This window comes from Melanerpes formicivorus, unplaced genomic scaffold (genome assembly GCF_026170545.1).
Source record: "Melanerpes formicivorus ecotype bairdi unplaced genomic scaffold, bMelFor1.0.p_v2 SCAF_643, whole genome shotgun sequence".
Classification (NCBI taxonomy): domain Eukaryota; kingdom Metazoa; phylum Chordata; class Aves; order Piciformes; family Picidae; genus Melanerpes; species Melanerpes formicivorus.
The window spans coordinates 52,766-80,073 of record NW_027142995.1 but is presented as its reverse complement, the minus strand read 5'-3'; the positions used below and the strand labels follow the sequence as shown (position 1 = coordinate 80,073).

General features: G+C 61.2%; 1 protein-coding gene across 1 annotated transcript; it reads left to right on the top strand.

Moving 5' to 3' along the window:
• The first annotated feature begins 225 nt into the window (after positions 1 to 225).
• ATP4A (ATPase H+/K+ transporting subunit alpha) lies at positions 226 to 27,180 on the top strand. Its single transcript, XM_068170827.1, is given in 22 exon segments — positions 226 to 417; positions 1,945 to 2,058; positions 3,459 to 3,593; positions 4,230 to 4,347; positions 8,780 to 9,048; positions 10,506 to 10,704; positions 12,853 to 12,962; positions 14,887 to 15,021; positions 16,133 to 16,313; positions 17,596 to 17,621; positions 17,623 to 17,766; positions 18,154 to 18,290; positions 18,505 to 18,655; positions 19,630 to 19,798; positions 22,670 to 22,824; positions 23,684 to 23,749; positions 23,751 to 23,808; positions 24,623 to 24,768; positions 25,082 to 25,215; positions 25,803 to 25,904; positions 26,386 to 26,477; positions 26,927 to 27,180. Coding segments are annotated over 22 exon segments (2,748 nt in total). The 5' UTR covers positions 226 to 339; the 3' UTR covers positions 26,956 to 27,180.
• The last annotated feature ends 128 nt before the right edge of the window (positions 27,181 to 27,308 follow it).

The window sequence follows — 27,308 nt, the reverse complement described above, 5'->3', positions numbered from 1 at the left end:
CCTTGACCTTCTTGACCTCTTCTGATATCCTTCTTACCCTTCTCTGATGCCCTCCTGCCCCCCTCCTCGCCCTCCCCTGATGCCCTCCTTGCCCTCCTGCCCCCCTCCTCGCCCTCCTCTGATGCCCTCCTTGCCCTCCTGCCCCCCTCCTCGCCCTCCCCTGATGCCCTGCCTGCCCTGCCCCGGGGCTGAGGCGGTGCTGGTGGCCGGCAGGGCCTGGCCTCGGCGGTGGCGGCGGAGCGGCTGCTGCGGGACGGTCCCAACGAGCTGCGGCCGCCCCGGGGCACGCCGGAGTGGCTCAAGTTCGGCAGGCAGCTGGCAGGAGGCCTCCAGTGCCTCATGTGGGTGGCTGCTGCCATCTGCCTCATCGCCTACGGCGTCCAGGAGGGCGAGGGAGACCGAGGCAGCTCCGACAACGTAGGCCTGGCCCCTCCTGCCCACCTCCTGGGCACCTCAAGGGCACCTCTGGGACCTTCTGGGCACCTCTGGGATCTCCTGGGCACCTTCTGGGCACCTCTGGGCACCTTCTTCACCTCCTGGGGACCTCTGGGGACCTCTGGGCACCTCCTGGCCACATCCTGGGCATCTCTGGGATCTCCTGAGCACCTCCTGGGCACCTCTGGGATCTCCTGGGCACCTCCTGGGCACCTTCTGGGATCTCCTGGGCACCTCCTGGGCACCCCTGGGACCTCCTGGGCACCTCCTGGGCACATCCTGGGGACCTCTGGGTACCTCTGGGCACCTCCTGGCCATATCCTGGGCACCTCTGGGATCTCCTGGACACCTCCTGGGCACCCCTGGGACCTCCTGGGCACCTCCTGGGGACCTCTGGGTACCTCCTGGCCACATCCTGGGCACCTCTGGGATCTCCTGGGCACCTCCTGGGCACATCCTGGGGACCTCTGGGTACCTCTGGGCACCTCCTGGCCACATCCTGGGCACCTCTGGGATCTCCTGGGAATCTCCTGGGCACTTTCTGGGTACCTCCTGGGGACCTTCCTCACCTTCTGGGTACCTCTGGGCACCTCCTGGCCACATCCTGGGCACCTCTGGGATCTCCTGGGCACCTCCTGGGCACCCCTGAGACCTCCTGGGCACCTCCTGGGGACCTCTGGGTACCTCTGGGCACCTCCTGGCCACATCCTGGGCACCTCTGGGATCTCCTGGGCACCTCCTGGGCACATCCTGGGGACCTCTGGGTACCTCTGGGCATCTCCTGGCCACATCCTGGGCACCTCTGGGATCTCCTGGGAATCTCCTGGGCACTTTCTGGGCACCTCCTGGGGACCTTCCTCACCTTCTGGGGACCTCTGGGCACCTCCTGGCCACATCCTGGGCACCTCTGGGATCTCCTGGGCACCTCTTGGGCACCCCTGAGACCTCCTGGGCACTTCCTGGGGACCTCTGGGTACCTCTGGGCACCTCCTGGCCATATCCTGGGCACCTCTGGGATCTCCTGGGCACCTCCTGGGCACCCCTGAGACCTCCTGGGCACTTCCTGGGGACCTCTGGGTACCTCTGGGCACCTCCTGGCCATATCCTGGGCACCTCTGGGATCTCCTGGGCACCTCCTGAGGACTTCCTGGGCACCTCTGGGTCCCCCTTGAGGACCACCTTGGGTCTGGCTGGGGGTGGGGAAGGTCTGGGTGGAGCTTGAGGAACATCTAGGAGGACATCTGGGAGCATCCTGAGCTCCACCTTGGCGACCTTCTGGGTCCCCCTTGAGGACCACCTTGGGCCCAGCCCCTTCCAAGACTTTCTGGGGGGTTGCCCCACCCCCACCTGGACCTCGAGGTGGTCCTCAGGCTGCTCCATGAGCTCCTCCTGGGGGTTCCTGGCAGCTCCTCAGAAGCTTCTGGCCAGGGGTGGGCTGGGGTGGGGGTGGGGGTCCCCCCTGGGCCTCCTGGGGCCCTGGTGGGAGCCTCATCTGGGGCCTCCCCCCAGCTGTACCTGGCGGTGGCGCTGATGGCCGTGGTGGTGGTCACCGGCTGCTTCGGCTACTACCAGGAGTTCAAGAGCACCAACATCATCGCCAGCTTCAAGAACCTGGTCCCACAGGTGAGGCCCAGCCCCTGCCAGCCCCCCAGCAGCCCAGGGGGACCTCCAGGAGGTCATGGTGGAGCTCCAGGAGGTCGTGGGGGAGCTGCGGGAGGTCAGCGTGGAGCTTAAGGGCTTCATGGTGGAGCTCGAGGGCTGCAGGGGGAGCTCCAGGAGGTCACAGAGGAGATGCAGGAGGTCATAGAGGAGATGCAGGAGGTCATTATGGAGGTTAAGGTCATCTTGATGGAGCTCAAGAGCTTCAGATGGAGCTCCAGGAAGTCGTGGTGGACCTTCAGGAGGTCATCATAGAGCTTAAGGTCATCTTGATGGAGCTCAAGGGCTTCAGATGGAGCTCCAGGAGGTCGTGGTGGAGCTCCAGGAGGTCATAGAGGAGCTCCAGGAGGTCATTATGGAGGTTAAGGTCATCCTGATGGAGCTCAAGAGCTTCAGATGGAGCTCCAGGAGGTCGTGGTGGACCTTCAGGAGGTCATCATGGAGGTTCAGGTCATCCTGATGGAGCTCAAGGGCTTCAGATGGAGCTCCAGGAGGTCATGGTGGAGCTCCAGGAGGTCATAGAGGAGATGCAGGAGGTCATTATGGAGGTTAAGGTCATCCTGATGGAGCTCAAGAGCTTCAGATGGAGCTCCAGGAGGCCGTGGTGGACCTTCAGGAGGTCATCATGGAGCTTAAGGTCATCTTGATGGAGCTCAAGGGCTTCAGATGGAGCTCCAGGAGGTCATAGGGGAGCTCCAGGAGGTCATCATGGAGGTTCAGGTCATCCTGATGGAGCTCAAGGGCTTCAGATGGAGCTCCAGGAGGTTGTGGTAGAGCTCCAGGAGGTTGTGGTGGAGCTCCAGGAGGTCATCATGGAGGTTAAGGTCATCCTGATGGAGCTCAAGGGCTTCAGGTGGAGCTCCAGGACGTCACAGTGCAGCTCTAGGAGGTCATCATGGAGGTTCAGGTCTTCATGATGGAGCTCAGGTGGACCTCTGGGAGGTCATTGTGGTCCTCTAGGACCTGCTGGTGGCCCTGGGGGTGGTGCTGGTGGCCCTGGGGGTCCTGCCGGGGGATGGCCCTGGGGCCCATGATGGTGGTCATGCCGGGGCTGAGCCTGGGTGCTGGTGGCTCTGGTGACCCTGGCAGCAGTGCTGGTGGCCCTGGAGCTCCCCCTGGTGGCCCTGCTGGGGGTGACCCAGGGTGCTGGTAGCCCCGGGGTGCCCCCTGGTGGCCCTGGGTCTCCCCCTGGTGGCTGTGCCGGGCCTGACCCTGGGTGCTGGTGGCCCCGGGGCTCACCCTGGTGGCCCTGGCAGCAGTGCTGTGTCCCCGGGGCGCCCCCTGGTGGCCCTGGCAGCAGTGCTGGTGGCCCCGGGGCGCCCCCTGGTGGCCGTGCTGGGCCTGAGCCTGCCGCCGGCCCGCAGCAAGCGACGGTGATCCGGGAGGGCCGCAAGCTGCAGCTGGACGCCAACCAGCTGGTGGTCGGCGACCTGGTGGAGATCCAGGGGGGAGACAGAGTCCCCGCGGACATCAGAGTCATCTCCGCCCAGGGCTGCAAGGTGAGGCCCAGCAGCACCCCTGGGGGCCCGGCCTGGGGGGTCCTGGGGCTGGGGCACGAGCTTGGGGCCTCCATGGAAGGGTCTTGGAGCTCCTGGAGCTGGGGCAGGGCCTTGGAGCTTCCATGGAAGGCTCTTGGACCTTGGGTGGGGGCTTCAAGGAGACCTGAGACCTTGGGTGGGGGCTTGGAGCTCCTGGAGCTTCCCTGGGAGCTTCTTGAAGGCTCCTTGGAGCTCTTGGAGCTTCCATGGAAGGTTCTTGGAGCTCTTGGAGCCGGGGCAGAGCCTTGGGGCTTCCATGGAAGGTTCTGGGTGCTCTTGGACCTTGGTTGGGGGCTTCAAGGAGCTCTGAGACCTTGGGTGGGGGCTTGGAGCTCCTGGAGCTTCCCTAGGAGGTCCTTGGAGCTCTTGGAGCTTCCATGGAAGGTTCTTGGAGCTCCTGGAGCTGGGGCAGGGCCTTGGAGCTTCCATGGAAGGCTCCTGGAGCTCTTGGACCTTGGGTGGGGGCTTAGAGCTCTTGGAGCTTCCATGGAAGGTTCCTGGAGCTTCCCTGGGAGCTCCTTGGAGGCTTCCTTGGGGTCTCCTGGGAGCTGCTGGCCCTGCCCTGGGCCTGGGGCTCCCCCTGTGCTCCCCCCCCAGGTGGACAACTCCTCCCTGACCGGGGAGTCGGAGCCGCAGGCGCGGGGCCCGGAGTGCAGCCACGACTCCCCCCTGGAGACTCGCAACATCGCCTTCTTCTCCACCATGTGCCTGGAAGGTAGGGCCTGTGGAGCCCCCGCCCCTGGGGGCCGCCTGGGACCGCCTGGGGGCCACCTGGGGACCACCAGGGACGGCCTGGGGCCAGTAGAACCTCTTGGGGACCACCAGGAACATCATGGTCCCACCACAACCTCTGGGTCCCCCCAAGGTCTTGGCCCCACCACAACCTCTTGCCCCACCCCCGCCAAGACTTTCTCCTCCCAGAACCTCCTGGGGACCACCATGAACCTCCTGGGGACCACCAAGAACCTCTTGGAGACCACCAAGAACCTTTTGGGGCCATTAGAACCTCTTGGGGACCACCAGGAACCTCTTGGTCCCACCACAACCTCTTGGTGTCCCCCCTAGACCTTTCTCTTCCTAGAACCTCTTGGGGACCACCAGGAACCTCTTGGAGCCATTAGAAGCTCTTGGGGACCACCAGGAGCCTCCTGGGCCCATTAGAACCTCTTGGGGAACACCAGGAACCTCTTGGGGCTATTAGAAACTCTTGAGGACCACCAAGAACCTCTTGGGGCCAGTAGAACCTCTTGGGGACCACCAGGAACCTCTTGGGGCCAGTAGAACCTTTTGGGAACCACCAAGAACCTCTTGGAGACCACCAGGAACCTCTTGGAGCCATTAGAAGCTCTTGAGGACCACCAAGAACCTCTTGGGGCCAGTAGAACCTCTTGGGGACCACCAGGAACCTCTTGGGGCCAGTAGAACCTCTTGGGGACCACCAAGAACCTCTTGGGGACCACCAAGAACGTGTTGGGGACCACTAGGAACCTCTTGGGGCCAGTAGAACCTCTTGGGGCCAGTAGAACCTCTTGAGGACCACCAGGAACCTCTTGGGGACCACCAGGGGCCAGTAGAACCTCATGGGGACCACCAAGAACCTCTTGGGGCCATTAGAAGCTCTTGAGGACCACCAAGAACCTCTTGAGGCCATTAGAACCTCTTGGGGACCACCAAGAACCTCTTGGGGACCACCAAGAACGTGTTGGGGACGACCAGAAACCTCTTGGGGCCAGTAGAACCTCTTGGGGACCACCAGGAACCTCTTGGGGACCACCAGGGACCTCTTGGCACTACCACAAGCTCTTGATGCCCCCAAGACCTTTCTCCTCCCAGAACCTCTTGGTCCTACCACAACCTCTTGGTCCCCCCCTAAGACCTTTCTCTTCCTAGAACCTCTTGGGGACCACCAGGAGCCTCCTGGGGCCATTAGAACTTCTTGGGGAATGCCAGGAACCTCTTGGGGACCACCAAGAACCTCTTGGGCCCATTAGAACCTCTTGGGGACCACCAGGAACCTCTGGGTCCCACCACAACCTCTGGGTCCCACCACAACTTCTTGGCCCTACCACAACCTCTTGGTCTCCCCAAGACCTTTCTCCTCCCAGAACCTCTTGGTCCCACCACAACCTCTTGGTCCCACCATAACCTCTTGGTCTCACCACAACCTCTTGGTCTCACCACAACCTCTTGGTCCCACCATAACCTCTTGGTCTCACCACAACCTCTTGGTCTCACCACAACCTCTTGGTCCCCCCCATGACCTTTCTCCTCCCAGAACCTCTTGGTCCTACCACAACCTCCTGGTCCCACCATAACTTCTTGGCCCTACCATAACCTCTTGGTCCCCCCAAGACCTTTCTCCTCCCAGAACCTCTTGGTCCTACCACAACCTCTTGGTCCCCCCAAGACCTTTCTCCCCCTAGAACCTCTTGGTCCCACCACAACCTCTTGGTCCCACCACAACCTCTTGGTCCTCCCAAGACCTTTCTCCCCCTAGAACCTCTTGGTCCCACCACAACCTCTTGGTCCTCCCACAACCTCTTGGTCTCACCACAACCTCGTGGTCCTACCACAACCTCTTGGTCCCCCCAAGACCTTTCTCCTCCCAGAACCTCTTGGTCCTCCCACAACCTCTTGGTCCCACCACAACCTCTTGGTCCCCCCAAGACCTTTCTCCTCCTAGGACCTCTTGGTCTCACCACATCCTCTTGGTCCCACCACAAATTCTTGCCCCTCCCCCCAAGACCTTTCTCCTCCTAGGACCTCTTGGTCCCACCACAACCTCTTAGTCCCTCCCAAGACTTTGGTCCCCCCAAGACCTTTCCCCTGCCAGATCCTATTGGTCCCTCAACAACCTCTTGGTCCCCCCCAAGACCTTTCTCCCCCTAGGACCTCTTGGTCCCACCACAACCTCTTGGTCCCACCACAACCTCTTGGTCTCACCACAACCTCTTGGTCCCCCCCAAGACCTTTCTCCCCCTAGGACCTCTTGGTCCCACCACAACCTCTTGGTCCTCCCACAACCTCTTGGTCCCACCACAACCTCTTGGTCCTCCCACAACCTCTTGGTCTCACCACAACCTCTTGGTCCCCCCAAGACCTTTCTCCTCCTAGGACCTCTTGGTCCCACCACAACCTCTTAGTCCCTCCCAAGACTTTGGTCCCCCCAAGACCTTTCTCCTGCCAGATCCTATTGGTCCCTCAACAACCTCTTGGTCCCCCCAAGACCTTTCTCCTCCCAGATCCTCTTGGTCCCCCCCACAGTCCTGGTTCTACCGGGACTTCTGGGTTCTGCCTGGGCTTTGGGTGGCTGGGAGGGCACTGGGAGGCACTGGGAATGAACTGGGAGGGGGCTTGGGGCAACTGGGAGTCACTAGGAGGGGGTTTGGGGGGCACTGGGATGAACTGGGAGGCAACTGGGAGCTACTGGGAGGCACTGGGACATACTGTGAGGGCCTGGGAGGGGGCCTGGGAGGGGGGACTGTGAGATACTGGGAGGCACTGGGAGGGCACTGGGAGGGGGCTTGGGGGGGACTGGGAGTCACTGGGAGGGAGTTTGGGGCACTGGGACATACTGGGATGAACTGGGAGGGCACTGCGGGCTACTGGGGAGCACTGGGAGGGGAGTTTGGGGGTCCCTGGTCCTTCCTGGCCCTTCCTGGTGCCCTTCCCAGTCTCCCCCTGGTCAGATAAGGCCTCGGTAACCATTAACCAGTGCCTCCCAGTACAGCCCAGTCTGGACCAGTTCCCCTCCCCCCACCCCCTGATAAGAGACTGAAAGAGATAAGGGGGGGGGGGGGGGGAGGAGGGGGAACCTTATCAAGGGCACCTCCAGTGCCTCCCAGTATGGCCCAGTGCCCCCCCAGCCCCCTCCCAGTGCCTCCCAGCATGGCCCAGTGCCCCCCCAGCCCCCTCCCAGTGCCTCCCAGCATGGCCCAGTGCCCCCCAGCCCCCTCCCAGTGCCTCCCAGCATGGCCCAGTGCCCCCCCAGCCCCCTCCCAGTGCCTCCCAGCATGGACCAGTGCCCCCCCAGCCCCCTCCCAGTGCCTCCCAGCATGGACCAGTGCAACTTAAGCCTGGAGGAGGAGAAGGAGAAGGAGAAGGAGGAGGAGAAGGAGAAGGAGAAGGAGAAGGAGAAGGAGAAGGAGAAGGAGAAGGAGAAGGAGAAGGAGAAGGAGAAGGAGAAGGAGAAGGAGAAGGAGAAGGAGAAGGAGAAGGAGAAGGAGAAGGAGGAGGAGAAGGAGGAGGAGGAGGAAGAGGAGGAAGAGGAGGAAGAGGAGGAGGAGAAGGACAAGGAGGAGGAAGAGGAGGAGGAGAAGGAGAAACAGAAGGAGAAGGAGAAGCAGAAGGAGGAGGAAGAGGAGGAGGAGAAGGAGGAGGAGAAGGAGAAGGAGAAGGAGAAGGAGAAGGAGAAGGAGAAGGAGAAGGAGAAGGAGAAGGAGAAGGAGAAGGAGAAGGAGAAGGAGAAGGAGAAGGAGAAGGAGAAGGAGAAGGAGAAGGAGAAGGAGGAGGAGAAGGAGGAGGAGGAGGAAGAGGAGGAAGAGGAGGAAGAGGAGGAGGAGAAGGACAAGGAGGAGGAAGAGGAGGAGGAGAAGGAGAAGCAGAAGGAGAAGGAGAAGCAGAAGGAGGAGGAAGAGGAGGAGGAGAAGGAGGAGGAGAAGGAGAAGGAGAAGGAGAAGGAGAAGGAGAAGGAGAAGGAGAAGGAGAAGGAGAAGGAGAAGGAGAAGGAGAAGGAGAAGGAGAAGGAGAAGGAGAAGGAGAAGGAGAAGGAGAAGGAGAAGGAGAAAGAGATGGAGGAGATGGAGTAGGAGGTGGAGGAAGAGGAGGAGGAGATGGAGGAGGAGGTGGAGATGGAAGTGCAGGAGAGGCAGATGGAGAAGGCAGAGGAGAGGGAGAAGGTTGTGGCAGGGAGAAGGTTCAGTGCTTCCCAGTCCCCCCCACATCCCCTCCCAGTGCCTCCCAGTCCATCCCAGTGCCTTCCAACCCCACTCCTGCTCCCCTGCCGGTGCCGGTGCCGCCCGGGGGCTGCTGCCGCGGTGTCGGTACCGGGGGGGGCGCCCGGGGGCCGCTGCCACGGTGCCGGTGTCGGTGCCGGGAGGGCACCCGGGGGCCGCTAACGCCGTGCCGGGGGCGGGGGCGGGGGGCAGGCACGGCGCAGGGGCTGGTGGTGAGCACCGGGGACCGGACGATCATCGGCCGCATCGCCAGCCTGGCCTCGGGGGTGGGCGAGGAGAAGACGCCGATCGCCGTGGAGATCGAGCACTTCGTGGACATCATCGCCGGCCTGGCCATCTTCTTCGGGGCCACCTTCTTCGTGGTGGCCATGGTCATTGGCTACCCCTTCCTGCGGGCCATGGTCTTCTTCATGGCCATCGTGGTGGCCTACGTCCCCGAGGGGCTGCTGGCCACCGTCACGGTGAGTCGGGGCTGGAGGGGGGCCCGGGGATCCTCCCAGCTCTCCAGGGACCTTCAAAGACTTGAGACACAGCTGAGGGTCCTCTGAGCTCCTGAGGAGCCTCAAAGCTCTTGAGGGACCTCCAAGCTCTCAAGGGAGCTCAGAGGTCTTCAGGGACCTTGATCTTGACGGACCTCGAGGTCCTTGAGGGTCGTCTAAGCTCCTGAGGAACCTCCAAGCTCTTGAGGAACCTCCAAGCTCTCAAGGGACCTTCAAAGCCTTGAGACATAGTGGAGGGTCCTCTGAGTTCCTGAGGAACCTCCAAGCTCTTGAGGGACCTCCAAGCCCTTGAGGGACCTTGATCTTGATGGACCACGAGGTCCTTGAGGGTCCTCTAAGCTCCTGAGGAACCTTCAAGCTCTTGAGGGACCTTCAAACCCTTGAGACATAGTTGAGGGTCCTCTGAGCTCCTGAGGAGCCTCAAAGCTCTTGAGGGACTTCAAAGCTCTTGAGGGACCTTGATCTTGATGGACCTCGAGGTCCTTGAGGGTCCTCTAAGCTCCTGAGGAGCCTCAAAGCTCTTGAGGGAGCTCAAAGGTCTTCAGGGGCCTTGATCTTGATGGACCTCGAGGTCCTTGAGGGTCCTCTAAGCTCCTGAGGAGCCTCAAAGCTCTTGAGGGAGCTCAAAGGTCTTCAGGGGCCTTGATCTTGATGGACCTCAAGGTCCTTGAGGGTCCTCTGAGCTCCTGAGGAACCTCCAAGCTCTCAAGGGACCTTCAAAGCCTTAAGATATAGTTGAGGGTCCTTTGAGCTCCTGAGGAGCCTCCAAGCTCTTAAGAGATCTCCAAGCCCTTGAGGGACCTCAAAGGTCTTCAGGGACCTTGATCTTGGTGGACCTCGAGGTCCTTGAGGGTCCTTTGAGCTCCTGAGGAACCTCCTAGCTCTTGAGGGACCTCTGAGCTCTTGAGGGAGCTCAAAGGTCTTCAGGGACCTTGATCTTGGTAGACCTCGAGGTCCTTGAGGGTCCTCTAAGCTCCTGAGGAACGTCCAAGCTCTCAAGGGACCTTCAAGCCCTTGAGATATAATTGAGGGTCCTCTGAGCTCCTGAGGAACCTCAAAGCTCTTGATGGACCTCCGAGCTCTTGAGGGACCTCCGAGCTCTTAAGGGAGCTCAAAGGTCTTCAGGGACCTTGATCTTGCTGGGCCTCGAGGTCCTTGAGGGTCCTTTGAGCTCCTGAGGAACCTCCTAGCTCTTGAGGGACCACAATGACCTTGATGGAGCTCAAAGGTCTTCAGGGACCTTGATCTTGATGGACCTCGAGGTCCTTGAGGGTCCTCTGAGCTCCTGAGGCGGTTCCAAGCTCTCGAGGGCCCTCCAAGCCCTTGATCTACACTTCAGGTCCCTCCAACCCTTAGGAGATGCCCTTGAGGTCCTTCCAGCCCCCTCTGAGCCGCCTGCCCCTGGCCCCTTCCCCCAGGTCTGCCTCTCGCTGACGGCCAAGCGGCTGGCCAGGAAGAACTGTGTGGTGAAGAACCTGGAGGCCGTGGAGACCTTGGGCTCCACCTCGGTGATCTGCTCGGACAAGACCGGGACCCTGACCCAAAACCGCATGACCGTGGCCCACCTCTGGTTCGACAACCAGATCCACGCCGCCGACACCACCGAGGACCAATCAGGTCGGGGGGGCGGGGCCTGAGGGGGCTGGAGGGAGCTCCGAGGCCTTGAGGGACCTCTGAGGTACTGAGGAAGCTCCAAGGTCTTGAGGGAGCTCCAAGGTCTTGAGGGGGCTCCAAGGTGTTGAGGGACCTCCAAGGTCTTGAGGAACCTCCAAGGTCTCCAGGAACCTCCAAGGTCTTGAGGGAGCTCCAAAGTCTTGAGGGAGCTCCAAGGTCTTGAGGAACCACCAAGGCCTTGAGGAAGCTCCAAGGTCTTGAGGGAGCTCCAAGGTCTTGAGGAACCACCAAGGCCTTGATGGAGCTCCAAAGTCCTGAGGAACCTCCAAGGTCTTGAGGAACCTCTAAGGTCTTGAGGGAGCTCCAAAGTCTTGAGGGAGCTCCAAGGTCTTGAGGAACCACCAAGGCCTTGAGGAAGCTCCAAGGTCTTGATGGAGCTCCAAGGTCTTGATGGAGCTCCAAAGTCCTGAGGAACCTCCAAGGTCTTGAGGGAGCTCCAAGGTCTTGAGGGAGCTCCAAGGTCATGAGGGAGCTCCAAGGTGTTGAGGGAGCTCCAAGGTCATGAGGAACCTCCAAGGTCTTGAGGAACCTCCAAGGTCTTGAGGGACCTCCAAGGCCTTTAGGAACCTCCAAGGTCTTGATGGAGCTCCAAAGTCCTGAGGAACCTCCAAGGTCTTGAGGAACCTCCAAGGTCTTGAGGGAGCTCCAAGGTCTTGAGGAACCTCCAAGGTCTTGATGGAACTCCAAAGTCCTGAGGAACCTCCAAGGTCTTGAGGGAGCTCCAAAGTCCTGAGGGAGCTCCAAATTCCTGAGGAACCTCCAAAGTCTTGAGGGAGCTCCAAGGTCTTGAGGAACCTCCAAAGTCTTGAGGGAGCTCCAAGGTCTTGAGGGAGCTCCAAGGCCTTGAGAGAGCCCCAAGGTCTTGAGGAACCTCCAAGGTCTTGAGGGAGTCCCAAGGTCTTGAGGGACCTCCAAGGTCTTGAGGGAGCTCCAAGGTCTTGAGGAACCTCCAAGGTCTTGAGGGAGCTCCAAGGTCTTGAGGAACCTCCAAGGTCTTTAGGAAACTCCAAGGTCTTTAGGAAACTCCAAGGTCTTGAGGGAGCTCCAAGGTCTTGAGGGAGCTCCAAGGTCTTGAGAGAGCCCCAAGGTGTTGAGGAATCTCCAAGGTCTTGAGGGAGTCGCAAGGTCTTGAGGGAGCTCCAAGGTCTTGAGGAACCTCCAAGGTCTTGAGGAACCTCCAAGGTCTTGAGGGAGTCCCAAGGTCTTGAGTGTGCTCCAAGGTACTGAGGGAGCTCCAAGGTCTTGAGGGAGCCCCAAGGTCTTGAGGGAGTCCCAAGGTCTTGAGGGAGCTCCAAGGTCTTGAGGGAGCTCCAAGGTCTCCAGGAACCTCCAAGGTCTTGAGGGAGCTCCAAGGTCTTGAGGAACCTCCAAGGTCTTTAGGAAACTCCAAGGTCTTGAGGGAGCTCCAAGGTCTTGAGGGAGCTCCAAGGTCTTGAGAGAGCCCCAAGGTGTTGAGGAATCTCCAAGGTCTTGAGGGAGTCGCAAGGTCTTGAGGGAGCTCCAAGGTCTTGAGGAGCCTCCAAGGTCTTGAGGAACCTCCAAGGTCTTGAGGGAGTCCCAAGGTCTTGAGTGTGCTCCAAGGTACTGAGGGAGCTCCAAGGTCTTGAGGGAGCCCCAAGGTCTTGAGGGAGTCCCAAGGTCTTGAGGGAGCTCCAAGGTCTTGAGGGAGCTCCAAGGTCTCCAGGAACCTCCAAGGTCTTGAGGGAGCTCCAAGGTCTTGAGGAACCTCCAAGGTCTTTAGGAAACTCCAAGGTCTTGAGGGAGCTCCAAGGTCTTGAGGGAGCTCGAAGACCTTGAGGGAGCTCAAGAGTCCCAGGGGGACCTCATTGGGCCAGCAGACACCCACCAAGCCCTGGTGGGCCCCAGATGGTCCTTGAGGAAGACTAAACCTCTTGAGGGACCTCAGAGCTCCTGATGGACCTTGAGGTCCATGAGAAACCTCAGGGCTGAGGTTGAGGAGGTCCCACCAGGTCAGGTTGAGGTCTTTCAGGTTGGGTTGAGCTCCTTGAGCTGGAGGAGCTCCCTTAGCTTGGCTTCTTCTGCTGGTGGCCTCCCATCCTCACGTCCCCACCACCTCCCTCCCTCTTTCAGGCCAGAGCTTTGACCAATCCTCAGCCACCTGGACCATGCTCAGCAAGGTCATCACCCTCTGCAACAGAGCTCAGTTCAAGCCAGGCCAGGAGGACATCCCTGTGGCCAAGGTGGGACCTGGGGGGGACAGGAGGGGGTGCCAGAGAGCGCTAGAGGGGTCAATAGGGTGCGCTAGGGGGGCTAGTGGGGACCTAGACAGGGCCAGAGAGGTCTAGAGGGGTCACAAGGGGGCTCTAGGGGGGCTAGAGGGGTCTAGATGGCGATAGAGAAGTCAATAGGGGGCACTAGAGGGTCTATGAGGGTCCTAGAAGGGTCTATGGGGGGCGCTAGAGAGGTCTAGAGGGAGCTAGAGGGGTCAATAGGGGGCGCTAGGGGGGCTAGAAGGGACCTAGAGGGGGCTAGAGAGGTCTAGACGGGTCACTAGGGGGCTCTAGGGGGGCTAGAGGGGCCCTAGAGGGGTCTAGATGGGGATAGAGGAGTCAATAGGGGGCGCTAGAGGGTCTATGGGGGTCTTATAGGGGTGTATGGGGGGCGCTAGAGAGGTCTAGAGGGGCACTAGGGAGCCTAGAGGTGGGCTAGGGGGCGCTAGGGGGGCTAGAGGGGGTGCTAGGGGGGCTAGAGGGGGCTAGAGGAGTCTATAGAGGAGTAGAGGGGTCAATAGGGGGCTCTAGGGGGGCTGGAGGGGTCCTAGAGGAGTCTAGATGAGGATAGAGGAGTCAATAGGGGGCGCTAGGGGGTCCATAGAGGGCTGGAGGGGTCAGTAGGGGGCTCTGGGGGTCCTGCCTAGGTCTATAGGTGGTACAGAGGAGGCTGTAGGGGATCCATAGGGCACACAGGGCTCTATGGGGGGTCCATAGGGCTCTATGGGGGGACACAGAGGGTCCCTGGGGGGTCATTACGGGGTCCATAGTGGACTCATAGGGCTCCACTGGGCTTGGTGGGGGTTCAGAGGGGGTCCAGAGGAGTCCATAGGGCTCCATGGGGGTCCATAGGGCTCTGTAGGGCTCTATGGGGGTCCATAGGGGTCCATAGGGCTCTATAGGGGTCCATAGGGCTCTATGTGGGTCCACAGGGCTCTGTAGGGCTCTATGGGGGTCCATAGTGACCCACAGGGGTCCATAGGGCTCTATGTGGGTCCATAGGGCTCCATAGGTCTCCACAGGGCTCCATAGGTTCCATAGGGCTCTAATGGGGTCTATGGGGGTCCATAGGGTTCCATAGAGCTCTATGGGGGTCCCTGGGCTCCATAGGGCTCTATGGGGGTCCATAAGGGTCCAAAGGGCTCTGTAGGGCTCTATAGGGCTCCATAGGTCTCTATGAGGGTCCATAGGGGTCCGTAGGGCTCTATAGGGCTCCATAGGACTCTATAGGGGTCCATAGGGCTCCATAGGGATCCATAGGGGTCCATAGGGCTCCATAGGGCTCTATAGGGCTCTATGGGGGTCCATAGGGGTCCATAGGGCTCTGTAGGGTTCTATGGGGGTCCATAGGGGTCCATAGGGATCTATGGCGGTCCATAGTGGTCCATAGGGGTCCATAAGGCTGTATGGGGCTCTATAGGTGTCCATAGGGCTCTACAGGGCTCTATGGGGGTCCACAGGGGTCCATAGGCCTCTATAGGGCTCTATGGGGGTCCATAGGGTTTCATAGGTCTCTATGGGGCTCCACAGGGGTCCATAATCCTTTATAGGGCTCTATGGGGGTCCATAGGGATCCATTGGGCTCTATGGGGGTCCATAGGGTTCCATAGGACTCTATGGGGGTCCATAGGGCTCTGTAGGGCTCTGTAGGGGTCCATAGGGCTCCACAGGGTTCCATAGGGGTCCATAGGGCTCTGCAGGGCTCTATGAGGGTCCATGGGGGACCCATAGGGGGTCCCTCATGCACCTGAGGCGGGGGGGGGGGGGGGGGAGGAGGGCTGTTTATAGCTCCCTATAGGATCCCTCGCAGTCCCTTCTAGGATCCCCTTCCCCCCTTGGCTAACCCCTCCCCCTGCCCCCCTCCTTTCCCCCCCTCCCCCTCCCCCCCCTGCAGCGTGACGTCATGGGGGACGCCTCGGAGACGGCGCTGCTGAAGTTCGCCGAGCTGAGCCTGGGCTCGGTGGAGGAGGCCAGGGGCAGGATGCCCAAGGTGGCCGAGCTGCCCTTCAACTCCACCAACAAGTTCCAGGTGGGGACAGCCCCCCCCCAGCCCCCCCCTCCTCCTCCAGTGTCCCCCCCCCCCCCGCTGCATCCCCACAGCCGCAGCTCGCTCAGCCCCGGAGGGACTGCTAGGGACCGGTACGGACCGGTACAGACCAGTATGGCCCCCGGGGGCACCCAGTAAGGAGAGGAAAGGGAGGCAGTGGGCACCAGTAGCCCCCAGTCCCCTCCCAGTGCCTCCCAGTCTCCTCCCAGTTCATCCCAGTCCCCTCCCAGTCCTCTCCCAGTCCCTCCCAGTCCCCTTCCAGTTCATCCCAGTCCCCTCCCAGTCCCCTCCCAGTTCATCCCAGTCCCCTCCCACTCCCTCCCAGTCCCTCCCAGTCCCCTTCAAATCCCCTCCCAGTCCCCTCCCAGTCCCAGTTAATCCCAGTCCCCTTCCAGTTCATCCCAGTCCCTCCCAGTCCCCTTCCAAGCCCCTCCCCTGAAGTAGTCCAGATGAGGACCAGGAGAGGACCTGAACTTCAGAAGGGACCTCAAGGTTCCAAGGGGGACCCAGGAGGTCCTGGTGGGCTCCAGATGTTCCTGGCCCTGATGGTCTCAGATGTCCATGAGGGACCTCAAGAGTCCGAGGGGGACCCAGGAGCTCCTGATGGTCCCTAGGGGGTCCTGGTGGGACCCAGGAGGTCCTGGTGGGCTTCAGGAGGTCCTAAGGGTCCCTAGAGGGTCCTGGTGGGAACCAGGAGGTCCTGGTGGGCTCCAGGAAGTCCTAAGGGTCCCTAGAGGGTCCTGGTGGGACCCAGGAGGTCCTGGTGGGCTCCAGGAGGTCCTAAGGGTCCCTAGGGGGTCCTGGTGGGAGCCAGGAGGTCCTGGTAGGCTCCAGAAGGTCTTGGTGGCCTCCAGGAGGTCGTGGTTGGGGCCAGATGTTCCAGATGGTCCCCAGGAGGCCCTGACAGTCCCTAGAAGGTCCTGGTGGGACCCAGATGTCCATGAGTGACCTCTTGGGTCCATGGGGGATGGAGGAGGACCTGGTGGGGCCCAGGAGGACTTGGTGGGCTCCAGGAGGTCCTGGAGGTGCCCAGGAGGTGCTGGTGGTGCCCAGGAGCAGGGGAGAGGCCAACCAGATGCTGCCCCTGGTGCAGGTCTCGGTCCATGAGGCTGGAGAACGTCAGCTGCTGGTCCTGAAAGGAGCTCCTGAGAGGGTTCTGGAGAGATGCAGCTCAGTGCTGCTGAAGGGCCAGGAGCTGCCCCTGGACGCCCAGTGGAGGGAGGCCTTCGAGGAGGCCTACGCCGAGCTGGGGGGGCGTGGGGAGAGGGTCCTGGGTGAGTGGAGGCCACCCAGGGGGTGGAGGTCATCCAAGGGTGGAGGACATCAAGGGGAGGTTGGGATGGAAGACACCAAGGGGTGGAGGCCATCAAGGGGGTGGAGGCCACCAGGGAGAGGTTGGGATGGAGGTCATTGAGGAGTAGAGGACATCAAGAGGAGGTTGGGATGGAAAGAGGAGGTTGGGGGGAGGACATCAAGGAGGTGGAGATGGAGGCCACCAAGGGGAGGTTGGGGTGGAGGCCACCAAGGGGAGGTTGGGGGTAGAGGCCACCAAGGAGGTGGAGATGGAGGCCACCAAGGGGAGGTTGGGATGGAGGCCACCAAAAGGAGGTTGGGGTGAAAGACACCCAGGGGAGGTTGGGGATAGAGACCACCAAGGAGGTGGAGATGGAGGTCACCAAGGGGAGGTTGGGGTGGAGGCCACCAAGGGGAGGTTGGGGGTAGAGGCCACCAAGGAGGTGGAGATGGAGGCCACCAAGGGGAGGTTGGGCTGGAAAGGGGAGGCTGGGCTGGAGGACATCAAGGGGGTGGAGGACACCGAGGGGAGGTTGGGATAGAGGTCATCGAGGGGTAGAAGACACTGAGGGGTGGAGAACATCAGTGGGTGGAGGACACCAAGGGGTGGCTGATAGATGGAGGTCATCAAGGAGGTGGAGATGGAGGCCATCAAGGGGAGGTTGGGATGGAGGCCACCAAGGAGGTGGAGATGGAGGCCATTCAAGGGGGTGGAGGCCATCAAGGGGAAGCTGGGGTGAAGGCTCCCAAGGGGTTGGAGCTGGAGGTCATCAAGGGGAGGTTGCGGTGGAGGCCCCAGGGGTGGAGCTGGAGGTCATCAAGGGGAGGTTGGGGTGGAGGCCCCAGGGGTGGAGCTGGAGGTCATCAAGGGGAGGTTGAGGTGGAGGCCCCAGGGGTGGAGCTGGAGGTCATCAAGGGGAGGTTGGGGTGGAGGCTCCCAAGGGGTTGGAGCTGGAGGTCATCAAGGGGAGGTTGAGGTGGAGGCCCCAGGGGTGGAGCTGGAGGTCATCAAGGGGAGGTTGAGGTGGAGGCCCCAGGGGTGGAGCTGGAGGTCATCAAGGGGAGGTTGGGGTGGAGGCTCCCAAGGGGTTGGAGCTGGAGGTCATCAAGGGGAGGTTGGGGTGGAGGCCCCAGGGGTGGAGCTGGAGGCCATCAAGGGGAGGTTGAGGTGGAGGCCCCAGGGGTGGAGCTGGAGGCCATCAAGGGGAGGCTGGGGTGGAGGCCCCAGGGGTGGAGCTGGAGGCTCGGGGCGCTGTGCCGCAGGGTTCTGCGCGCGGTGGCTGCCGGCCGGGGGCGGTGGCAGCCGGGACGGAGCCGGATCACCTCCCGGACGTGGCCGTGGGGCTCTGCTTTGCTGGCTTGGTCTCCATGATCGACCCCCCCAGGGCCACTGTCCCCCAGGCCGTCCTCAAGTGCAGGACTGCAGGCATCAGGGTAAGGAGGAGGCCAGGGAGGGACCATGGCAGGGAGCAGGGGGAGACCATCGTAGGGGGGCCAAGGAGGGAGCAGGGGGAGACCAGGGTGGGGTGGGAAAGGAGGGAGCAGGGGGAGAGCATTGTGGGGTGGCAAAAAGGGAGCAGGGGGAGACCATGGTGGGGTGGTCATGGGGAGACCTCGGGGACATCATGGAGGTACAATGGGAAGGCCATGGAGGGACCCTGGGGAGACCATGGGGATCTCATTGCAAGGAGATGGAGGGGACATGGGGATGGGAGGACACCAAGGAGATGGAGATGGGAGGACACCAGGGAGAGGGAGATGGGAGGACACCAAGGAGAGGGAGATGGGAGGCCCCCAGGGGTGACACCGCTGCCGGCCCAGGTGATCATGGTGACCGGGGACCATCCCATCACGGCCAAGGCCATCGCCGCCGCCGTCGGCATCATCTCGGAGGGCAGCGAGACCCCCGAGGAGGTGGCGGCTCGGCTCCGGCTGCCCCTCGACAGGGTGGACCCCAGGTAGGACCTCCTGGGCCCCCAGGTGGACCTGGGAGAGCCGGGGAGGGGGAGGGGGAGGCGGGTCTCGGTCTCGGCTGGGGGTCAGCGGAGGCGGCCGGTGGCCGTGGGGCACGGAGGAGCCTCCTCGACCCCGCGGGTGGCCCCCGCGACCCCCGGGGACCCGCGGGAAGCTGAGGAGCAGGAGGAGGCCTCCAGCTGCTGTCCTCCTCCTCAGGCAGGCCAGGGCCAGGGTGGTGACCGGGGCGGAGCTGGCGGCCATGAGCCCGGAAGCTCTGCAAGGCCTCCTCCAGACCCACCCCGAGATGGTCTTCGCCAGGACCTCCCCCCAGCAGAAGCTGGTGATCGTGGAGAGCTGCCAGAAGCTGGTGAGCACCGCTCGGCCTGGCCCAGCCCAGGGGGCGACCTCGGGGGGGCCTCGGGGCGGGAGAGGGGCGGTGGGGGAGGTCCTCGAGGTGCCAGCAGGGTGGGGACCTCCTCAAGGCGCCACCACGGTGGGCAGGACCTCCTCAAGGTGCCATCATGGTGAAGAGGTCCTCAAGGTGCCACCATGGTGGGGAGGTCCTCTGGGTACCACCATGGTGGTGATGTCCTCAAGGTGCCATCATGGTGGGGACCTCTTCAAGGTGCCACCATAGTGAGAAACTCCTCAAGGCGCCACCATGGTGGGCAGGACCTCAGGGTGCCACCATGGTGGAGATGTTGGTGGTCTTCAGCCATCATCCAGCCAGTTGCCAAGGTGCCACCATGGTGGGGACCTCCTCAAGGTGCCACCATGGTGGGGAGGTCCTCAAAGTGCCACCATGGTGGGGACCTCCTCAAGGTGCCACCACGATGGGGAGGTCCTCAAAGTGCCACCATGGTGGGGAGGTCCTTGAGGTGCCACCACGATGGGGAGGTCCTCAAAGTGCCACCATGGTGGGGAGGTCCTTGAGGTGCCACCACGATGGGGAGGTCCTCGAGGTGCCACCATGGTGGGGAGGTCCTTGAGGTGCCACCATGGTGGGGAGGTCCTCAAGGTGCCACCATGCTGGTTCCTGGTTCTCCACCATCTTGATGGTTCCTCCTCTGCTCTCAGTGCCACCTCCTGTGCTCTGGGTGCCACCTCCTGTGCCCTCAGTGGCACCTCCTGTGCTCTGGGTGCCACCTCCTGTGCTCTCAGTGCCACCTCCTGTGCTCTGGGTGCCACCTCCTCTGCCCTCAGTGCCACCTCCTGTGCCCTGGGTGCCACCTCCTGTGCTCTGGGTGCCACCTCCTCTGCCCTCAGTGCCACCTCCTGTGCCCTCAGTGGCCCCTCCCGTGCTGTGGGTGGCGCTGTGAGCGGGCTGTGTGCCCCCCCCAGGGCGCCATCGTGGCGGTGACAGGGGACGGCGTGAACGACTCGCCGGCGCTGAAGAAGGCTGACATCGGCGTGGCCATGGGCATCGCCGGCTCCGACGCCGCCAAGAACGCCGCCGACATGATCCTGCTCGACGACAACTTCGCCTCCATCGTCACTGGCGTCGAGCAAGGTCAGCCCCAGCCCCCTCCCCGCCCCCGGCCGCCACCCAGGCCCCATGGCCCCCTCGGCACCTGCGGGGGTGGGAGGTTGGGCGTTGGGTTGGGGTCTTGAGCACCTTGGGTCTTGGGGTCTGGGCCAACTTGGTTGGTTGGGTCTTGACCACCTTGGGTCTTGTGGTCTTGGCCAACTTGATTGGTTGGGTCTTGACCACCTGGGGTCTTGGGGTCTTGGTCATCTTGGGTCTTGGGATTCTGGTCAATTTGATTGATTGGGGTTTGACCTCCTCGGGTCTTGTCCACTTTGGTTGGGGGGGTCTTGGTCATCTTGGGTCTTGGGGTCTTGGGCAACTTGGTTGGTTGGGTCTTAACCACCTTGGGTCTTGGGGTCTTGGTCAGCTTGGTTGGTTGGGTCTTGATGACCTTGGGTCTTGGGGTCTTGGTTGTCTTGTGGTCTTGGCCAACTTGGTTGGTTGGGATTCGACCAGCTTGGGTCTTGGGGTCTTGGCCGCCTAGGGTCTTGGGGTCTTGGGCAACTTGGTTGGTTGGGTCTTGATGACCTTGGGTCTTGGGGTCTTGGCCAACTTGGTTGGTTGGGTCTTGACCACCTTGGGTCTTGGGGTCTTGGCCACCTAGGGTCTTGGGGTCTTGGGCAACTTGGTTGGTTGGGTCTTGACCAGCTTGGGTCTTGGGGTCTTGGCCACCTAGGGTCTTGGGGTCTTGGGCAACTTGGTTGGTTGGGTCTTGACCAGCTTGGGTCTTGGGGTCTTGGCCACCTAGGGTCTTGGGGACTTGGGCAACTTGGTTGGTTGGGTCTTGACCACCTTGGGTCTTGGGGTCTTGGCCAACTTGGTTGGTTGGGTCTTGACCAACTGGGGTCTTGGGGTCTTGGTCATCTTGGGTCTTGTGGTCTTGGCCAACTTGGTTAGTTGGGTCTTGGTCAGCTTAGGTCTTGGGTTCTTGGTCGTCTTGTGGTCTTGGCCACCTTGGTTGCTTGGGTCTTGGGGTCTTGGGGTCTTGGTCATCTTGGGTCTTGGGATTCTGGTCAAGTTGATTGATTGGGGTTTGACCTCCTCGGGTCCTGTCCACTTTGGTTGGTGGGGTCTTGGTCATCTTGGGTCTTGGGGTCTTGGCCAGCTTGGTTGGTTGGGTCTTGACCATCTTGGGTCTTGGGGTCTTGGTCGTCTTGTGGTCTTGGCCAACTTGGTTGGTTGGGTCTTGACCAGCTTGGGTCTTGGGGTCTTGGCCACCTAGGGTCTTGGGGTCTTGGGCAACTTGGTTGGTTGGGTCTTGATGACCTTGGGTCTTGGGTTCTTGGTCGTCTTGTGGTCTTGGCCAACTTGGTTGGTTGGGTCTTGACCAGCTTGGGTCTTTGGGGCTTGGCCACCTAGGGTCTTGGGGTCTTGGGCAACTTGGTTGGTTGGGTCTTGATGACCTTGGGTCTTGGGTTCTTGGTCGTCTTGTGGTCTTGGCCAACTTGGTTGGTTGGGTCTTGACCAGCTTGGGTCTTTGGGGCTTGGCCACCTAGGGTCTTGGGGTCTTGGGCAACTTGGTTGGTTGGGTCTTGATGACCTTGGGTCTTGGGGTCTTGGGCAACTTGGTTGGTTGGGTCTTGACCACCTTGGGTCTTGGGGTCTTGGTCATCTTGGGTCTTGGGGTCTTGGGCAACTTGGTTGGTTGGGTCTTGACCACCTTGCGTTTTGGGGTCTTGGGCATCTTGGATCTTGGTTATCTTGGGTATTGTGGTCTTGGCCACCTAGGTTGGTTGGGTCTTGGGGTCTTGGTCAACTCGGTTGGTTGGGTCTTGACCACTTTGGGTCTTGGCCACCTTGATTGGTTGGGTCTTGACCTCCTTGAGTCTTGGGGTCTTAGGCACCTTGTTTGGGTCTTGTGGTCTTGGTTGTCTTGGTCATCTTGTGGTCTTGGTCGTCTTGGTCATCTTGTGTCCTGGGGTCTTGGTCAACTTGGTTGGTTGGGTCATGGTCATCTTGGGTCTTGGGATCCTGGTCAACTTGGTTGGTTGGGGTTTGACCACCTTGGCTCTTGTCCACCTTGCTTGGTTGGGTCTTGGGGTGCAGGTCATCTTGGGTCTTGGGGTCCTGGTCAACTTGGTTGGTTGGGGTTTGACCACCTTGGGTCTTGGCCACCTAGGTTCCTTGAGTCTTGGGGTCTTGGTCATCTTGGATCTTGGGGTCTTGGCCAGCTTGGTTGGTTGGGTCTTGGGGTCTTGGTCAACTGGGTTGTTTGGGTCTTGACCACCTTGGGTCTTGGTGGGTTGGCCACCTTGGTTGGTTGGGTCTTGGTCAACTTGGTTGATTTGGTCTTGGCCGCCTTGGGTCTTGGGGTCTTGGTCACCTTGGTTGGTTGGGTCTTGGGTTCTTGGCCACCTTAGTTGGTTTATTCTTGGGGTCTTGCTCATCTTGGGTCTCATCCACCTTGGTTGGGTCTTGGCTCTTGGGTCTTGGTCATCTTGGTTCTTGTGGTCTTGGTCAGCTTGGGGTTTAGGATCTTGGTCTTCTTGGGTCTTGGGGTCTTGGTCAACTCAGGTCTTGGGTTCTTGGTTAACTTGTTTGGTTGGGTCTTGGGTTCTTGGCCCCTTTGGTTGGGTTCTTGGGGTCTTGGTTGATTTGGGCTTGGGGTCTTGGTCAACTTGGGGCTGGAGGTCTTGACCACCTTGGTTGGTTGGGTCTTGGGTCTTGGCCATCTTGGTTGGGTCTTGGGTCTTGGTCATCTTGGTTGGGTCTTGGGTTCTTGGCCACCTTTGCTCTTAGGCCCATCGGTCCTTGACCCTCTGGCTCCACATCTCCATTGCTCCTTGACCCTCCTGCTCCATGGACCTCTTGAAGCCCCAGGAGGTCCTCACCGCCCCCTCCAACCCCTCCCAGGCCGCCTGATCTTCGACAACCTGAAGAAGTCCATCGCCTACACCCTGACCAAGAACATCCCCGAGCTGACGCCGTACCTCATCTACATCACGGCCAGCGTGCCCCTGCCCCTGGGCTGCATCACCATCCTCTTCATCGAGCTCTGCACCGACATCGTGAGTCCTCTCCTGGCCACCTCCTCCACCACCATCTCCACCTCCACCACCTCCACCACCATCTCTGTCACCACCTCCACCACCACCATCTCTACCACCTCCACCATCTCCACCTCCACCACCTCCATCACCATCTCTGTCACCACCTCCACCACCACCATCTCTACCAACACAACCATCTCCACCTCCACCTCCATCCCCTCCATCCCCATCCCCTCCATCCCCTCCACTACCAACTCCACCTCCACCACAACCATCTCCACCACCACCTCCACCACCACCATCTCTACCACCACAACCATCTCCACCACCACCTCTACAAACACAACCATCTCCACCACCATCTCCATCACCTCTATCCCCTCCACTACCAACTCCACCTTCACCACCACCACCTCTACCACCATCTCTATCACCACCTCCACCACCACCACCTCTACCACCATCTCTATCACCACCTCCACCACCACCATCTCTACCACCACAACCATCTCCATCACCTCCACCACCTCTACCACCAAATCCACCATCACCACCACCATCTCCACCTCCACCACCACCATCTCCACTAGCACCACAACCATCTCCACCTCCACCACCATCACCCCCATCCCCTCCACTACCAACTCCACCACCATCTCCACCACCACCACCTCTACCACCATAACCACCTCCACCCCCACCTCCATCACCTCCAGCCCCACCAGCAGACCTCCAGCAGGGCTGAGGAGCAGAGCAGCAGGAGGGGCTTGAGGTTCCTCAAGCAGGAATGAAGGAGGTTGAGGTTCTCCAGGTGGAGTTGGGGGCTCTCCACCCAAGCCCTGGTGGCTGCTCAGCCTGGGACCTCTTGCCCCTGCAGTTCCCTTCGGTGTCCTTGGCCTACGAGCGGGCGGAGAGCGACATCATGCACCTGCGGCCCCGCCACCCCCCGGCGCGACCGCCTGGTCAACGAGCCCCTGGCTGCCTACTCCTACTTCCAGATAGGTAGCACCTGCCCAGGGAGGTCCACCTGGGGTGGGGGAGAAGGTCCTGGTGGTCAATGTCCATCTGGGATGGGGGGTGGAGCTCTGGTTGAGGTTCTCCAGAAGGTCACCTTGGTCTGTGGCTCTTTGGCCTCCTGGAGACCTTGGACCGTGGTTCCTTGGCCTCCTGGAGACCTTGGTCCATGGTTCCTTGGCCACCTTGGTCTGTGGCTTCTTGACCACCTTGGTCTGTGGCTCCTTGGCCTCCAGGAGACCTTGGTCCACAGCTCCTTGGTCCATGGCTCCTTGGCCTCCTGGAGACCTTGGTCCGTGGTTCCTTGGCCACCTTGGTCTGTGCCTCTTTGGCCTCCTGGAGACCTTGGTCCATGGCTCCTTGGCCTCCCGGAGACCTTGGTCCATGGCTTCTTGGCCTCCTGGAGACCTTGGTCCATGGCTTTTTGGCCACCTTGGTCCATGGCTCCTTGGCCACCCTGGTCCACGGCTTCTTGGCCTCCTGGAGACCTTGGTCTGTGACTCCTTGGCCACCTTGGTCCATGGCTCCCTGGCCACCTTAGTCCATGGTTCCTTGACCTCCTTGGTCCATGGCTTCTTGGACTCCTGGAGACCTTGGTCCATGGTTCCTTGGTCACCGTGGTCCATGGCTCTTTGGCCTCCTGGAGACCTTGGTCCATGGCCACCTTGGTCCATGGCTTCTTGGCCTCCTGAAGACCTTGGTCCATGGCCACCTTGGTCCATGGCTCCTTGGCCACCTTGGTCCATGGCTCCTTGGCCACCTTGGCCACCAAGAGGTCCTCTCCCCTTCCCCACCCCTCCAGGAGCCATCCAATCCTTTGCTGGCTTCACTGACTACTTCGTGGCCATGGCCCAGGAGGGTTGGTGGCCTCTGCTCTGCCTGGGCCTCCGCCCCCACTGGGAGGACGTCCACCAGCAGGAGCTTCAGGACAGCTATGGCCAGCAGTGGGTAGGTGACAGGGACCTTCTGGAAGGTTCTTTGGAGCTCCTTGGGTCTTAGGACATCCAGGAGCAAGACCTTTGAGGTAGTTCTGGAGCCTGGGGGTTGGGTAGGACCCATAAGGACCTTCCATAAGGTTCTTTGATTCTTCATCCACCTTGGGAGGACCTTCTAGAAGGTCCTTGGGAGCTCCTTGGACACCTAGGAGCAAGACCTTTGAGGTAGTTCTGGAGCCTGGGGGTTGGGAAGGACCCCTAAAGACCTGCTGGAAGGTTCTCTGGAGGTCCTGGGAGAACCTCTGATGGTGGCCACCCTCTCCTAGACCTTCTGGCAGCGGCGCTACCAGCAGTACACCTGCTACACCGTCTTCTTCATCAGCATCGAGATGTGCCAGATCGCCGACGTCCTCATCCGCAAGACCAGGAGGCTCTCCCTCTTCCAGCAGGGGCTCTTCAGGTGCCCCTGGGCTCCACGGGGGGCTGGGGAGGTCCACAGGGGGTTGGGGAGGTCCACAGGGACCACAGCAGCCCAGAGAGGACCATAGGAATCATAGAGCCCCACAGGAACCACAGAGATCCACAGCTGTCTGTAGAGTCCCACAGGGACCATAAGAGGCCACAGAGGTCCATAGGGACCCATAGAGGTCAATAAGGACCAGAGGAGGCCATAGAGGTCCATAGGGACCCATAGGGGCTATAGGGACCAGAGGAGGCCATAGAGGTCCATAGGGACCTATAGGGGCTATAGGGTCCCATAGAGGTCGATAGGGATCAGAGGAGGCCACAGAGGCCCATAGGACCTCTTCAGGTGTCTGTGGGCTCCACAGGGGCCTGGGGAGGTCCATCAGGGGCTGAGGAGGTCCACAGGGACACATAGGGACCATAGGAGGCCATAGAAGACCGTAGGAACCCATAGTGCTCATAGGGTCCCATAGGGGTCCACATAGGTCTGTAGGGTCCCATAGGAGTCCGTAGGGTCCCTTAGGGTCCCATGGGGCTCTACAGGACCCCACAGGGGCCCATAGGCGGTGGTGTGTCCCCCAGGAACCGCATCCTGCTGGTGGCCATCGTGTTCCAGGTGTCCATTGGCTGCTTCCTCTGCTACTGCCCAGGGATGCCAAACGTCTTCAACTTCATGCCCATCCGGTACTGGGAGGCACTGGGAGGAGACTGGGAAGGGACTGGAAGGGGGGTTGGGGACACTGGGAGGGACTGGGAGGACTGGGAAGGGACTGGAAGGGGGGTTGGGGACACTGGGAGGGACTGGGAGGGGGTTTGGGGACATTGGGAGGGACTAGGAGGCACGGGGAAGGGACTGGGAGGGGGTTTGGAGGCACTGGGAGGGCACTGGGAGGAACTGGGAAAGGACTGGGAAGGGGTTTGGAGACACTGGGAGAGGGTTTGAGAGCACTGAGAGGGACTGGAAGGCAATTGGATGACACTGGGAGGGACTGGGAGGAGGTTTGGGGGCACTGGGAGGAACTGGAAGAGGACATGGGGGGACTGGGAGGGACTGGGAGGGGGTTTAGAGGCACTGGGAGGGACTGGGAGGGACTGGGAGATACTGGGAAGGGATTTGGCGAGGGGGTCTGGGAGCTCCTGGTCTGAACTGGGAGGCACTGGGCAGGTTCCAGTGGTGGTTGGTGCCGATGCCCTTCGGCCTCCTCATCCTCGTGTACGACGAGATCAGGAAACTGGGAGTGCGGAGACACCCCGGGAGTGAGCACTGGGAGGCACTGGGGGGAGACTGGGAGGGACTGGGAGGGACTGGGAGGCACTGGGAGGAGACTAGAGGCACTGGGAGGAGACTGGGAGGGACTGGGAGGCACTGGGAGGGGACTGGGAGGCACTGGGAGGGGACTGGGAAGGAACTGGGAGGGGACTGGGAAGGGACTGGGTGGCACTGGGAGGAGACTGGGAGGGACTGGGAGGGATTGGGAGGCACTGGGAGGGACTGGGAGGGGACTGGGAGGCACTGGGAGGAGACTGGGAGGCACTGGGAGGGACTGGGAGGGGACTGGGAGGGGACTGGGAGGGACTGGGAGGGACTGGGAAGGGACTGGGTGGGACTGGGAAGGCACTGGGAGGGCTCTGGGAGGGCTCTGGGAGGCACTGGGACATACTGGGAGGCACTGGTTTGATGCTCATCTCCCTTCCCCCCCTTCCAGGCTGGTGGGACCGGGAGCTCTACTACTGAGCTTGGCAACTGGGAGCAACTGGGATATACTGGGAGTGGAGTGGGAAGGGGGTGGGGGGGGGGACTGGGAGAAGATCTAGGGGCAACTGGGAGATACTGGGAGGCACTGGGACAGACTGGGGAGCACTGGGACCCCTCCCTCTGGACAGCTGAGAGTCCTCTGAGGGTCACTGGGAGGGACTGGGGGATACTGGGAGGAACTGGGAAGGGGGGGTAGGGGGTACTGGGAGGGGACTGGGAGGCACTGGGAGGGGACTGGGAGGCACTGGGAGGGGACTGGGAGGGGACTGGGAGGCACTGGGAGGGGACTGGGAGGGGACTGGGAGGCACTGGGAATAAACTGGAAAGGGAAT